The sequence below is a fragment of the Sphaeramia orbicularis genome, chromosome 12, assembly GCF_902148855.1.
Source record: "Sphaeramia orbicularis chromosome 12, fSphaOr1.1, whole genome shotgun sequence".
In the NCBI taxonomy this organism is placed as follows: Eukaryota; Metazoa; Chordata; class Actinopteri; order Kurtiformes; family Apogonidae; genus Sphaeramia; species Sphaeramia orbicularis.
Genome location: NC_043968.1, coordinates 37,577,473 through 37,591,364, shown reverse-complemented (window position 1 = coordinate 37,591,364; position 13,892 = coordinate 37,577,473). Strand labels below are relative to the sequence as shown.

Genomic DNA, 13,892 nt, shown 5'->3' with positions numbered 1-13,892 from the left:
AGGTACAGATGAGGGAAAAAGAGGGAAAATTCTAAAAAAAAGTACAAATTAGTGTTATACTAAGAAATAATATTGGATTATATTCATAATATTCAGTTCAAGCAAGTTAAATTTTTATGTGTGAATCAGGATGCAGGATGTGCTCACTTTTCTTCATTATTAATTAAGTTAATACATTTCATAAAGGCAGTAAATGGTTTTGAGACTTCTTCATCTAAACATATCTTGTTTTCCTTCCCATATGTATATTACTTTTCTTAAAGGTGAAATTATTAGTGTTTGCCAAACACACTGTTTAACACTCAGTGGGGACATATTTATATTTAGTCCCTTAATTTGAATAGACAAGAGAGAGCTGCAGAGGCAAGGAGGTATTTTATATTCAGGTTGTTAACACTGAATACAGACCCATGTGGAGCATGGTGTTAAAACTGAACCCAGGACCTCCTTACTGTGAGGTGACAGTGCTAACCACTGTACCACTGTTTTACCCTCTGTGCATAACAGGAAAAAAGATTTTAGCATCCCACAGTCTAAGGTCATGTAGCCTATGTAAAGAGACTTTTTCATCATCATTATTATTATTATTATTATTATTATTAAAACATCGACTCCTCACATTTGAGCTGTTCATTCATGCCCAGAATTCTTCTTCATTGTGAGTAACTGATCACCATAAATGCTGATTAATTATTGATTAACTGATTAATTGCCTAATCATCACACCTTTTTTGCAAATAATGTTAGCACTAGTTGAGATTTGGCTTACCAGCCATCATATATCAGTGTGTTAAACTGTATTTTTTAATGTGTCTCTGACCTCTTGCTGTAATGTCACACCTTTGTGTCTTTCAGTGCTTTTAACTCTCTCCATGCACCTACATACAGTATCGCAGCAGCTGTCATTTATTCTAAAAAAATAAATAAATAAAAATCTTTAATCCACTTGGATGGAGACAAAGGGCTGAAATGTCACAAGCTGGTTGTGGTGGGTGGGCAGTGACGTGGGTGTATAGCGAGATGACACATGAAAGTGTAGCTTGTCTCCCACCCTTCCCCCCACACACGCTTTGAAAGTGTGACCCCTTAGATATTTATTTCAAACAGTCTCTGGTGCCCGCCGTGGCTCCGACTCAAGCTCACTGTCCTCTTTGAAAGCATTTATACATTCTGATATAGCTATAGACCTAGTCTTTAATGTTCATGTTTTTACATTACTATCATCTCCATTTGTATTGTATAGTGTGACGCATGTAAAATGATAGTGGGTCATTACTTGCATGTATTACATTACGAAATAATTGTAAATGTAATGCAGTCACTGAGAAAATATATGCTCTTTAGTTGGGTACTAGTTAAAGTGATGGTGATTGCATCCAAATATGCATGTGTGATTTGTTTTGAAGTTACCTTTACTAAAGGTTCGGTGTTACTGCTATGAGGTTAACTCTACCTGCTTTAAATGTGTGTTTTTAGGACTCTGCTGCCTTAGTTCACAGTTTAACACTGGAGTAGCTGGGTGTTGCTATAAACCTAAAACCACGAACTAGTAAAATTCAAACGTGCACCATTTCTAGGCTTCAAAACTGTAAGTTTTTATTACTGTAAGTTCCCTTTCAGTTTCTTACTGATTTTTTTCTATCATTAGCTGTGTTTTCATTGTCAGATTTGTATACTGTAATTAAAGTATCTAAAGGATTTATATAGAGTTACATTTTGTCTGGTTGATGATTGATGTAGATGCTCATATTTTCATTGGATCCATCTTCAGTGTATTTAACAATAGGGATTGTAACAAAACACAGTGTTAGGAAAAGTCCAAATCTGAAGGGTTTCAATATTCTACTGAAACATAGTGATAACCAACTCAAACACAGCTGTGATGTTTCAGTAGGAAAGTAATCAAATGCAATATATTAGTTTGATGAAGTAAGTACATTGATTATTAATGAAATTTTTTAATAAGGCAACCTGTTGGATGGCATGAGTAATCTTCCCAGGACTATGTACAGTATGTGCATAATGTGTATAAATGTAAATGTAAGTGTCTAAGGGAAGATTAAAACAGATCGGTCTTGTGGAACACATAGAGACAAACATCATTTTCAGCTTCTGGTGCTAGGAGGAAAGAAATATGAAGTTAATGAAGTAAAGCGTGAAAGTAGTGGGAGGTGCAAACAGTGAAGTGATGAATGTGATGTTAGCCTGGGTTCACATAACCCTAAGACACAACACATGGCTAATGTGTGAGATCTTTGCATGGATGCTCTTTGTTTTTATACATTTTGAGATTTTGTAAATTTCTCATTTTGTCTGTTCAGGTGACCATCTGTCTTTCTTAGCGTGGTTGATACATTGACCTGTTGTACTGCGGTTTGTGAAACCATGGCTGTGTGATTAATGTTGACAGCAACTTGTATATCTTGTGCAACGCTTCACTTCCACTCAGCTTAAATTTACCGCCAGATTCCCCTCTAAAACAGCCTGCCCCCTTTTCAGTCCAAGCCTCCTCATTCAAATGCCCCTTGGTTTAGTCCCCCTGCTAGGCTGGGACAAAAGACACGGCTGGAGAGCAGGGAACCTTAGCTGTCCCTGAAGAAATGCTATTATAGTGTATGAAAAGACCTTGATGAGCGTGAGGATGGGGCGGAGGGGGAAGGAGAGGCTTCTGTTCATTTATATGAAAGAGAGAGGAGCTTTTGAGTCGGAGACAGCAAAGAGGAAAGAGGCAGAGAGTGAATTCAGCGGTTTGGTCTCCCACCACATGTGCTCATTTGTGTCCTGACTGACCCAGTGTCATGTTTGACTGCCTCTCTGCTGATTACTTTTGCCTGTGAGACTCATTAGTCACTGTCCCCCGCAGACTTCCTCATGCTCTTTCTCCTCTTTGTTGCAACATGTTTGTGTGCAAGAGAAGATCATTACGTATCCACATTTCTGTATCTACACAATGTTTTTGCAATTGAAATCCATCATGCTAGCAAATCCATCATTTTTTGGCAGTGAGATCCAAGGACATTATATAAATTCAACTGTCTTGGGATAAAACTGGGGCTCCAACTTATAATTATATTCACAGTCTATTAAACTTACATTTCTTGATAGTTTTTTAGCATCACTAGGCAGAAAAAAAATCAGTTATTACTTTTCATTTTATTGTAATTCAAGTGCTCTGAGAGAACATGAGATTTCTGCATGCAGCTCTTCCCTGTGTTTTCAGGCAGTAAGTTTTTAGCTAACCACAGGTGGTTTCAGACAGGCAATAGAGATAAATACATGACTGACAGTGGTCATTTCCAATCACTGCCCAGATTCTAACCTGGAAACAATATTACTGCTCCTCTCTGTGTCTCGATGAGGAAGTTTGGAAAAGTGGATTTAAGAGTCAGCAATTAATCAATTAATAATTGCAGCTGAAGGGAAAACTCAGACAGCTTTCCTTTCCAAACAAAGTAAGGCTGCAGTATTCACATGGATGTGCAGATCTGACTGAGTATGTGGTTTGTAAAGATAATGTCATGAGGAGTGTAAAAGAAAAGAAGGAAGAAAAAAAGTCATGACGTAAAAAAGACAGGCAGCGAAATTGTCTGTCAGAGACTCATGATATTAGAAAATGTAATTGCTGGCTCTAAAGCATCAATGTAATAAAAAAAAGAGCAGGAGGATGACAGCTTTAATAAGAAGAGAGGATGATGCGATGGTTACACATAGGGGGTTTTGATGAGATAAGGGATGTTTTTTTTTGGATTGGTTTGTGGTGGGGTTATATAATCCCAAAATAGACCATAGCCTCAATGCTCTGCTTGCAGAGGCCAGAGGATGCGTATGTTAATGCGCAAGTGTCTCCCTGTTCAATTGATTCAGACTGAGTTGATGGTGATTCTGTCTTTGCCTTGCACTGGGGCTCTGCCTGGAGTTATATCAGCAGACGCACTGGCGTTTTGCCTCTGTGCTCATCTGGATGCTGATGTACTGTTTCCCCAAAATATGACATGTAATATTATGAACACATTAGAACATCTTTGTGACAGTAATACGAGTGAATAATTGTACTACAATACAAAGCTTTCATTTAACTTCACCTAATGTCCATGTGAAGAGTGCAAAGGTGAATGTAATCTTCTGCTTTTCATGATACTGATCACAGAAAGACATTAGCTGCCATGGAGAAAAAAAGAGTGCAAGATTTATTAAACATGACCTCTTTCAGTCTTAATCTCATTTCTATCAGATGATTTAAGTGGCCTGTATTATACCCATAAAATTTGTGTAGGGCTGTGTGTCACTGTCAGTTCGTCCAGTTCTGTTTCTGTTCTATCTTCTGAGGAACAAAGGAAATGAAAAGGCAGAGAGAGGAGAGACAGTTCTTCCCACAGATACTGAATGAGTCTCCTCTGCAGACTTTCCCTTCCTGTCTGGCTCAGCCGCATTAGGACATCTGTGGGTCAATTACGTCTCAGTTGCACTTTCTGTTTGTTGCTGATTTTCTCACACATATAAAGATAAGCCAGAAGGGACATGTTGTGTTAGTGCCGATATTAGCACTTACACACTGTCATTGAGGAGTCGCAAACAAAGATAAACATCTGCAAACTGCAGATTTAGCACTATTGCATAATTCTGTTTTCTTCTACTTTTATGGCCATGATAATATTTAATTTTTCCTTTTAACTCTTTATTAAAAAAAAAAAAAAAAGACATTAAGAGAAAACAGGCTTTGGGACATGCACTCCCTTACCCTCCATTAAGGTCATAAGTTTAGCTCTAATTGGTCCAATCACATGTCACCAGACTGAGATTTCTACAGTGTTAATTTTTTGTGCAGTTGTGCTTCTTATAAGTTCACTTTAAGTGTCAAAATGTGACAATTTTTCACTAACTGCCAGATATGGATCCTTTTTGGGTCAATCCTTATAATAGATCTTTAGACGCTACTGAGGTATTTTGGCAAGATAACATTCATTTATCACTATACAAACAAACATACATACATAAGAATATTATCAAAGTGAATTCAGTTGTGGCAGTAACACAAACTGACTTTTTGAAGAAATGTGATGTGATGCATTTGAAACTAGTAATTGTCTTCAACATACCTCAGAAACACATTGAAAATAATCTAAAATAAACTGAAGCAACAAACAGCAAAAAAAAAATGGGCCCTGCGTGTAAAAGCTGTAATAATCAGTAATTATGTCATTTACAGAAAAAAAATTCAAGAAATATTGTAGCCTTTAAAAATGTTCAGGAATCCTCAAGCAACATTCTGACGGCCCTAAAATATCCTACAAGATCCAAAACTTATGATCAGGACCAAAAATCTGTCACAGACATGTATGTATTGGCTTGCCAATTGCCATATTGAATTATAAGACAATGGTATGACGTGTGAATTAATTTTCTTTATATGTATGTTTATCTCCAAGAATAAAATAATTCTCAGCAACACAAGTCAAAAAAATCCTGGGCAAAGGAACCTGTGACAAGAAAAGATTTTCAAGAGACATTTTCCTGACATGACAATTACTGAATTTATCTTGTAGCTGCAATTAACATTCCCACATTCTGTCCTGTCTTGTCCTCAAAGCAAAGTACATTTTAGTCAACCCTGTTTTGAAAGTGGAAGAGACAAAAAAATGTATCTTTTGTGTCTCCAGCTAAAAAAATTTTGACCTCTTGTTCTACAGAATGATAACTGTGTAAACAGAATACAGAATTGTGAATCTATTTATACACATTTTGAAATCCAACTAGATCATTGTGATGCCTATCCTAAATGAACCAGCCCAGATGTTTCCTAGATATTCCAACATAACTAAAACGTCCTGATCCAGAGCCACGCCTACTGCTGTGACGCTTGGGAATGGTATCAGTGTTCTGGATATCTTTGGAGTTCAGACTGGTGTCACTGCTGAGACAGAGGCAGGAAGTGCCACAGGAAGTCCATAAAGAACACAAACATCAGCAGTGAGGAAAGAGAACAATGGCATAGTGTGATTAGCAACATGGATTTTATGTATACACACAGATTCCTTGACAAATATCTGAATTTCATATCATCATATAATTGTACATTCTTACATTTACTTTGAGAAAATGAGGTGCAGTATCTGTCTTGTCATTGGATTGTTGGATAATTGGATCATGAACTCTAATGCATTTATTAAAAGTCAAATGTTGTGACATTTAGATGAAAAATCACAGTTGCTTGCACGTCAGAGAGTGTGAGTCTGGGTGTGCAGTCACCTCAGATCAAATGTGCTGAATGGCTTCCAGCGAATTTACACGGACAAAATACAAGCAAACCTCTTCTTGCTCTTTCCCACTTGTAAAGCCTCTTAAGTGTTCTACACTACCAGTATTGACCTAGCCTAAAGTTGATGTCATTGCCAATCTCTCACCCAGATCAATGCAAAAGTACAGAGAGACCACTAATCCAGGCCTAATTAAATGTCACAATTTACTCTGTGTCTGCTATCGCTCTTACACACACTCATCAGCATGACTTTTATAAATCAATAGCCAGGGCAAATGGACTGGAAGTGTGTGAGGGCATTGGGATCATTCAAAGCTGAGAGGTTTGTTGTGGCTCTGTCATGAAGCTATATCCTCCTACATGTGCACGCACACTCATGGAAAAATGATTTAATCAGCCTGGATGAGATTCAGACTTTAATAACTGAGGTCTTGTCCTACACACTGCCTCAGTGCCAGGTGCTTTCTTTGCTTCGTAGGCTGAATCACCAAGCCTTAGAGTGTCCAACCTGTCAGCACACACACTTGTCACAATGATAAACAGTCAGCTGACTCAGGCACCATCCTCATAAGGCAGACAACAGGTCGATGGGAACACAAGGGGGATAAAGTGACAGAAAGAATAAGAGAAGAGGTAGAAAACAGGTAACTAGGCTGTTATCTGTGAAGTCAGGGGGCAGACTGGTGGACAGAATTGTGAGGATGAATATTTAATGCACGTTTGGACAGTAAACTATCAGTAGAGGTCCTAGATCATGTGACAGGGCCTCTAACCATGCTAATTAGTTTCTTTATCACTAGGGCCACAGTAGACCTGCTGTGCTTTTAAATCATTCATAACACATTCTGCAGACCTTTGTGGGGTAATTCATCTATCCTTTCACTTCAGATATGGGCTGTGTAATGTAATGACTATCTGTCTATGTAATTATTCAGGTGTCTGTGTGTTTTATCCAGCCTTAATGTGAGTTTCTAAAAGGAAGGCCTCTGAAGTTAGATATACTTGACATGTAAAATGGGGGTTTAGGATGATTTCTGGGGCTGATCAAGTAATGCAGGAGCAACAACCTTACCTTTACTTTCTAAAGACAGTTTTTTGTCTCAAGCCTCTATAAATATTTGAGCCCAAGTATCACTTGGCATATGAGACACATGATTGTCAACACATTTTTACAAGTGGATAATTTAGTAATTACTTTGGCCTAAAAAAACATCATAGCAAAACATTAAAAGATAAGTGGTATTAATTTCTATATGTTTTCATATGTTTTTCATATGAGCCATAGGTTGACTTCTACTGCAGTAATGGTTCAAGACACTATTAAGATATATATGAATACAAATGTACATTACAGGTAAAGACTGATATAATAACTGGAAAAGCAGGTCAATTACCTGAAAACCCTGAATTATTGTCTAACTTTTAATCAGAACATCTTGAACACTATTTACAGTCAGACTGTCTTATGAATGCGCTTTACAGTACAAGGATTTTCTCTGCAAGGAAAAAAAAGAGATAGTAATGAGTACAGAGGCATCAGTAGTACAGATTAAAACATACAAATGAAAGACAGATAGAGAAATAAAGGAAGAAAATTGTAATTACAGTAGAGAGCTAAATGTAAAGTAAGGACCAGTTGAACCAGTTTGTATACCTGTCTAAATTCTCCTTTCTATAATCTTTTACGAGTAAATAGAAAGTGAGTGATATTCTCCGATGTCTTTATTTTTGAATATTTCAGTTTTTGATGTGGTTGGAATAGTTTATATAAGACAACCTTATGTGGGAGTACTTGTCTTTTGAGCTGAATATCTCAACCAAAGTAATAAATATATAAATAAATCTGGATCATTGACAATCAAATTCAAATTAATGAATTAATAAAACTGATTCAAGGTGTGATTTTTCTTCTCCTCAGATTACTATTTTAATGACTGCCTTACAAAATTTAGATTTTTTGTTGGCTAGAGTGACTATAAAACAGCTTGCATAAGCTCCTTCTTGACCTTCTTGTTTGGTTCACTCTCTTGAATTTTCTACAGAATTAACACAAACAGTAACAACAAGAAGATACTAAATTACATGGAAAAACAAGACAATATTGACTGAACATGTGAAAAAGCTGCATGCAGCAATATGATGAATCTGTCATTCTGCATTAGTATCACTTTCATTTGTTGATGATTGGTTTGTCAGGAGTGCATCTTGTGATGTGTTTGCTGTTATGTTGTTGTTGGACTTTGCAGACCTGTGAAATCCATAACACTGTGTGGTTACTCTGGTGTACTTTTTTTTTTTTTTTTTTAATAGAAATGATCTGCCCCAGAGATTAAATGTGTTATATCTTCCATACTTTAATAAGATGAATTGGAAAACAAATAACAAAAGGGTTGATGAGCTGATGTTTTCAATGTATATGAAAAAGGGTTATGATAGATAGATAGATAGATAGATAGATAGATAGATAGATAGATAGATAGATAGATAGATAGATAGATAGATAGATAGATAGATAGATAGATAGATAGATAGATAGATAGATAGATAGATAGATAGACTCAAATAAAAATCAGTTATAAATAATATATAGTTGCAGGCTACTTCTCCTTTTTCACTACTTTTATTCTAAGGTTGTTGTTTTTTGACTTGTAGACCAGTGTATGAATTAATTTATGAGAGTGTACTCGATATCCTCCGCAGCCCCTCCCTCTGTACAAACAGGTGGGCGGGGCGTACTCACACACTTTGCCTCCTTGGCTCCGGAGGTTAGCCAGATTACCGTGGCGGATAGGCAGACCGCACAGCTCTTGTACTCCAGTCGGCCGCAGCAGGAGCAGCGGCGGTTAGAGCCCTTTGAGCCCGTGATGGCATGTGTTTCACCGAACGCCTCCACGGACAGTACCGGTGAGCCCGAGGACCACACACCGGGGGCTCCCGTCTGATTATGCCCGGCGTTTGTTCTACTGCTGGCGGAGAAAAGTTTATCAGAAGTAGGGATACACTCACGGCAACGGCGGTAACATGGTAAATATGCGTTTATTACCCTTTTATTATGAAGCAGCTAGCTAACAAACTAACTAACTAACTAACCTTTACAAAGAAGTCATACACCGTCTGCGGAGAAAAACCAATCCTCCATATTATACAGCTGGGATTTTCTACATTAACGTCTGTGGCCACGTTGACAAAAGACAATTATGGAGCCAATATGTGAAAATGAAAACATGAACAAACATATTAACACTTGACAACTGACTTTAATTCCTGAACATCTCCAAAACTAGCTTATTCGAGTTTCGGTTCACTCTGTAGACGAGGCTGACTCGTGAATCTCTTCTTTTTCCATTTTGCGCAGCGGTTAACAGCTGTCTATGCGATATTTGTTGACTAGTCCAGACCCGTTTGGGTTTCCTGAAAGAGGAGTGGAAATTAACACACTGTACTTTAAAAGTGCAGGGTTCTGACATTGGAAAATGTGGGACAGAACCTATGAATAGGCTATTTGTGTAGAATGGTTGGGGGCTGTTGTGCATTTGGGCTTACAGTACATCTGATCCACCTTGTGTTTGAAGGGCTGCATGATGTTGGCAAAACTTGTGATACGCGATATGGGTGTACAGCATTGCCATAACGATAATATTGCGATATTTCTCGTTCACCTAAAGAAATACCAATTTCATCTTCTAAGAAAAATGTTCCCTAACAATATTAAAATGAGCCAGTTGTATGCGGATTCATTTATAATTTAGGACTAAATACTGTACTGCTACAATCACTTACACAGTTCTGTCCAAGAACCTGCTGCTGCTATAGACCCCCTTCAGACACAAACATAGTCAAATACTTCGTCATTTTATTCACATATAACAATGTGTACATGACATGGATGTATTTCATAATAACAAAAGTGCTAGAGTACTGCCATGTAAGAGCTTTAACAAAACAATATTCCATTGCTTGCCTGGTTTGGTAAATACTGCATATAAAAATAAAATTTTTAAATATAATTGTTCAGGCCTTGCCCAGAGTTGTGCTCTGAACATATTCACATCTTTTCAACATTAATAATATGTACATTTGCAGTCAGCAGTAGCATTACTTCGGTAGCATGTTAGAGTAGTAGAAAAAACCATTCTGGTACTCCCAATACAGAAAGTTAATGGAAAAAAAAGAAAAGAAATTATTGCACGTCTTTGTGATGCGAATATTACACACTCTGTTATCGCGATAACGATATTTTTATATATATGTTTTGCACCCCTACTTTGCAGTGACTTTATCTTTCAATAGAAGTTATCTTCATATTCTTACATTCTTGTGTGTGTATATATATATATATATGTATATATATATGTGTGTGTGTGTGTGTGTGTGTGTGTGTGTCGTGCCTCCAAATGCTGCTCTGTTTACAGCTGTCTTTATGTATTTCTGTGTGTCAACATTAAATTAGATCAGTTTCGGATCATTTGTTGACTAAACTGTAAACTTGGCTTTGCCATTTGAAAGCATTCAGCCTTTGGTTATGTTGACTTGTCGTTCAGGTGTCCCAGCTATTGTTTCCAAAACACTAGGTGATGATGGTGCAGCAGCAGTGGAGCAGGTTTGTCCAGTTTGTGTGCAAGTGATTTCAGATGTCATCCCATGTAATCATATCTAAATAGTGTCACTGCAGGGAAGCGTCTTTCTCTGACCCTGGCTGTGTCCAGTTCTACATCACAGAGCTCCTTGAAGGGAAAGTGCAAACGACCACATGTGCCTTCCTGAGTGGTGCTGCATCAGTGCCACACATCATTTGAAGACATACTTGTGCCAGCCTCTTATTCATCTTAAAGGTTGCATGACAGGTTCTTCAGCGGGTCAGTACAGGCTGCTGCTGCTTTGTGCAGAACCAGCAAAAATAAGTTACTACTCCTATGCACAGGGACTTTTCTGTCTCTATGATTTACTGATACACATTATCTCTAAAATGAGCCTCACCTGAAACAGTATTTATTAAACAGCTTAAATTATATGTTTAGATATCTCTGACACCTAAACAGATGTAATAGATATTAATAATCCTGTTATGAACTATTACATTTTTAGTGGTGCTATATTCAATATTATCATGACCTCGGTGTATAGTCATCAACTTCTTTAAGAAATATAAACCATAAAATAATAAAAAACCTCAAAATATTAATTCTATTAATCATACATTTGCAACAGGTAAATCTAGTTATTTCTGTCCATTTTCTTCGTTTGCTGAGTGTCCTTGAACTCATACTCGCCCTTCTTAGTGTGTACTTTACCAACCCTGAAAGACAACTACAATACCACTGAGACCATCTCAGGATTTTTTTAAAAAAAATTTCCACACTCGTAAAGTTCCACCCTGTTTGCAGGATTTATCCATGTATGGAGATTATACTCACAAGACAAACATACTATATCTGACATTATTATCTGTAGAATATTGACTCACTAAATGTTAAAGATCTATGGCTAACTTGGCTCTGTTGTAATAACATTTATTGGAATATTTATAGCAGAATGGAATGCAAATGTATTTTTTTTCCCCTCCATCTGCTCTGTTTTATAATTATTAGCAATTGCTACTTTTTTGTCCTTGAGTTTGACAAATACTTATATATTCCTAAACGATTAACATACCACTATGCAGCAACAATGAAAAAATGACCTTAATTAAAAAAAAAAAAAAAAAGAAAAAAAAAAAAAGAAAACAAATAAACACTTCTGAGGTCAGAATGTTACCAGATACCCATGTACCTCGATAGACCCACATACTCATTTAGTTGTATAACAGCTTTTGAAAATTAAGGGGACTTGTGGTGGCTTCTGTGACACCATGAGATCCTCTGTTCTGTAGTTTAAAATTTGTGTAAAACTGCAGTCACATCCCAGTTTTCATCATTCAGTTGACTCATTATCCTTAACAGAACTGTTAAAAGAGCCTCTCAGACGGTTACAGCCCTTAGAGAGATGAGAGCAGCTTTTTAGCCAGCTGACACCCACATATACAAATGTGAACCATCACGCCATGTTGTCCTGTTTGGCAGTGCATTGGTACACCTAGGTACATGAGATAAGGCACAGGGGCATTTTATTTTTATTCATGAAAGCTTTATGAGGTGTTCTGTGATGGGAGGCAGATCATTCTGTCGTCAGTTGTTAGGGTTTATTTGACAGCACTCACGGGAGGCTGTAGGAGCGTTGACTCTCTTTCACACCTGGGAGCTCCATGGCTCTAACAGTTTATTAGTTGGCCCTGAGCGGCTTTTTTTGGTGAAGAATGAAGTGCTTGCCTAAGGGATTCTCAGCAGCTAGTTTTTTTTTATTTGGGAAGAATATACCATGACTCACTGTATTGAAGAAAAGAAAACAAGCTTTAGTGTCTGTGAGGGATTGTAGAGGATCTGTTGCCTGAAGTTCTCTGGAACATATCTTTTACTGACTGTGTTTCCTTGTTGCTCAACTGATTTCGCTGTAGGAAATTGCAGTATAATTTCTCGTTGACCTAAATAGTCGCCTGGTTTATTAACTAAGCATATTTAAGAGACAAATAGTTGATCAATTAACCAATTACACAATTGAGATGAGACAATTAGTCTGAGTCACAGGAAGTATCCTGCCATTCACTGACTATTTCAGTCCTCTTGCTGTTCATCTGTCTGTGTTACTATTTTCCCTCATTCTCTGGGTTGTGTGTATTCCTTCAAATCACTCACTACTTTCTTTGATGGCACTAAGCACAGTGTGCAGCCAAGATGTCTTTGCAGAGTTGTGTTAAGAGAACTTGTTTTGCTGGATTATATGCTCAGGGGAAGTGAGCTGTGGGATTAAAATGAGTAAATCCCTTCAAAAGAAAATGACAAAGAAACCTGCCATTTTCAGTGTGCAGGTTGTCATTTCATGTAGCAAAGGAGACTTCGAAGATGGTAACAAAGTTAGCATAACTGTTCCACGGCCACCACCAGTTCCTCATGCTATTTCTCCTATTACTTTTCTACATATAAACCACTTTTGTGAAAGCATGATCATTAGCCTACCTTTATTGTTTACAATTATACAGAAATGATGTGCACATGGTGGCATGTAATTGTTGGACTTTTGTCGTTATCTGAGATACAGTAGGTGCTAGTTTTGCATATTCTATGGTACCCAGGTTCATTGGATTCATGTCACAGTGTGGCTTCCAATAAAGTTATAAAAGTGCTAAAATCTCACAATCTGCAGGAGCCTTGTCTCTTTACAGGTCAAAATATTTTACAACAGAGAGATTAATTATGTCTGGTTCATCCTGTTTGGTATTTTTCCAGCTCCTCCACTGACTTCAGAGGTTTGTGTCTTCTGAAGGAGCCAGCCAATAAACATAGGAGGCCTGCTGTACACACCTGTTCTGTCATGACAAGAAAAGACAAATTAAGTTAGCGAAGAAATGGATTTGTGCAGCCAGGTAATGGCACAGCGGTTTGACTCAGCTCATCGAAATATCAATATTGATCATACTTAAATGTCAGCTCACTTTTGTGTGTGTCTACGTGACTGTGAGCAGTTTATGTGGGTGTATAATTAATGCACAGAGTGGCTTTTTCTCTTGCCATAATTAGATCCCTTTTAAGGAGGAATTTACCTT

The 13,892-nt window shown here is 37.4% G+C and overlaps 1 protein-coding gene across 4 annotated transcripts in view; it reads left to right on the top strand.

Moving 5' to 3' along the window:
- Positions 1-13,892, top strand: part of LOC115429644 (transmembrane and coiled-coil domain protein 3) — a 44,523-nt gene that overhangs the window by 8,081 nt on the left and 22,550 nt on the right. Inside the window, exons 1-3 of one of the 4 annotated variants that reach the window (XM_030149271.1) lie at positions 3,504-3,553; positions 4,352-4,363; positions 7,213-7,219. The exons of 2 other annotated variants lie outside the window; for them this stretch is intronic. In XM_030149271.1, coding sequence (XP_030005131.1) covers positions 3,519-3,553; positions 4,352-4,363; positions 7,213-7,219 — 54 coding nt within the window. In that variant the 5' untranslated portion in view covers positions 3,504-3,518. Of the gene's footprint in view, positions 1-3,503; positions 3,554-4,351; positions 4,364-7,212; positions 7,220-9,028; positions 9,281-13,892 lie in introns of those variants that run through there. One more of the 4 variants, XM_030149273.1, reaches the window with a different exon arrangement.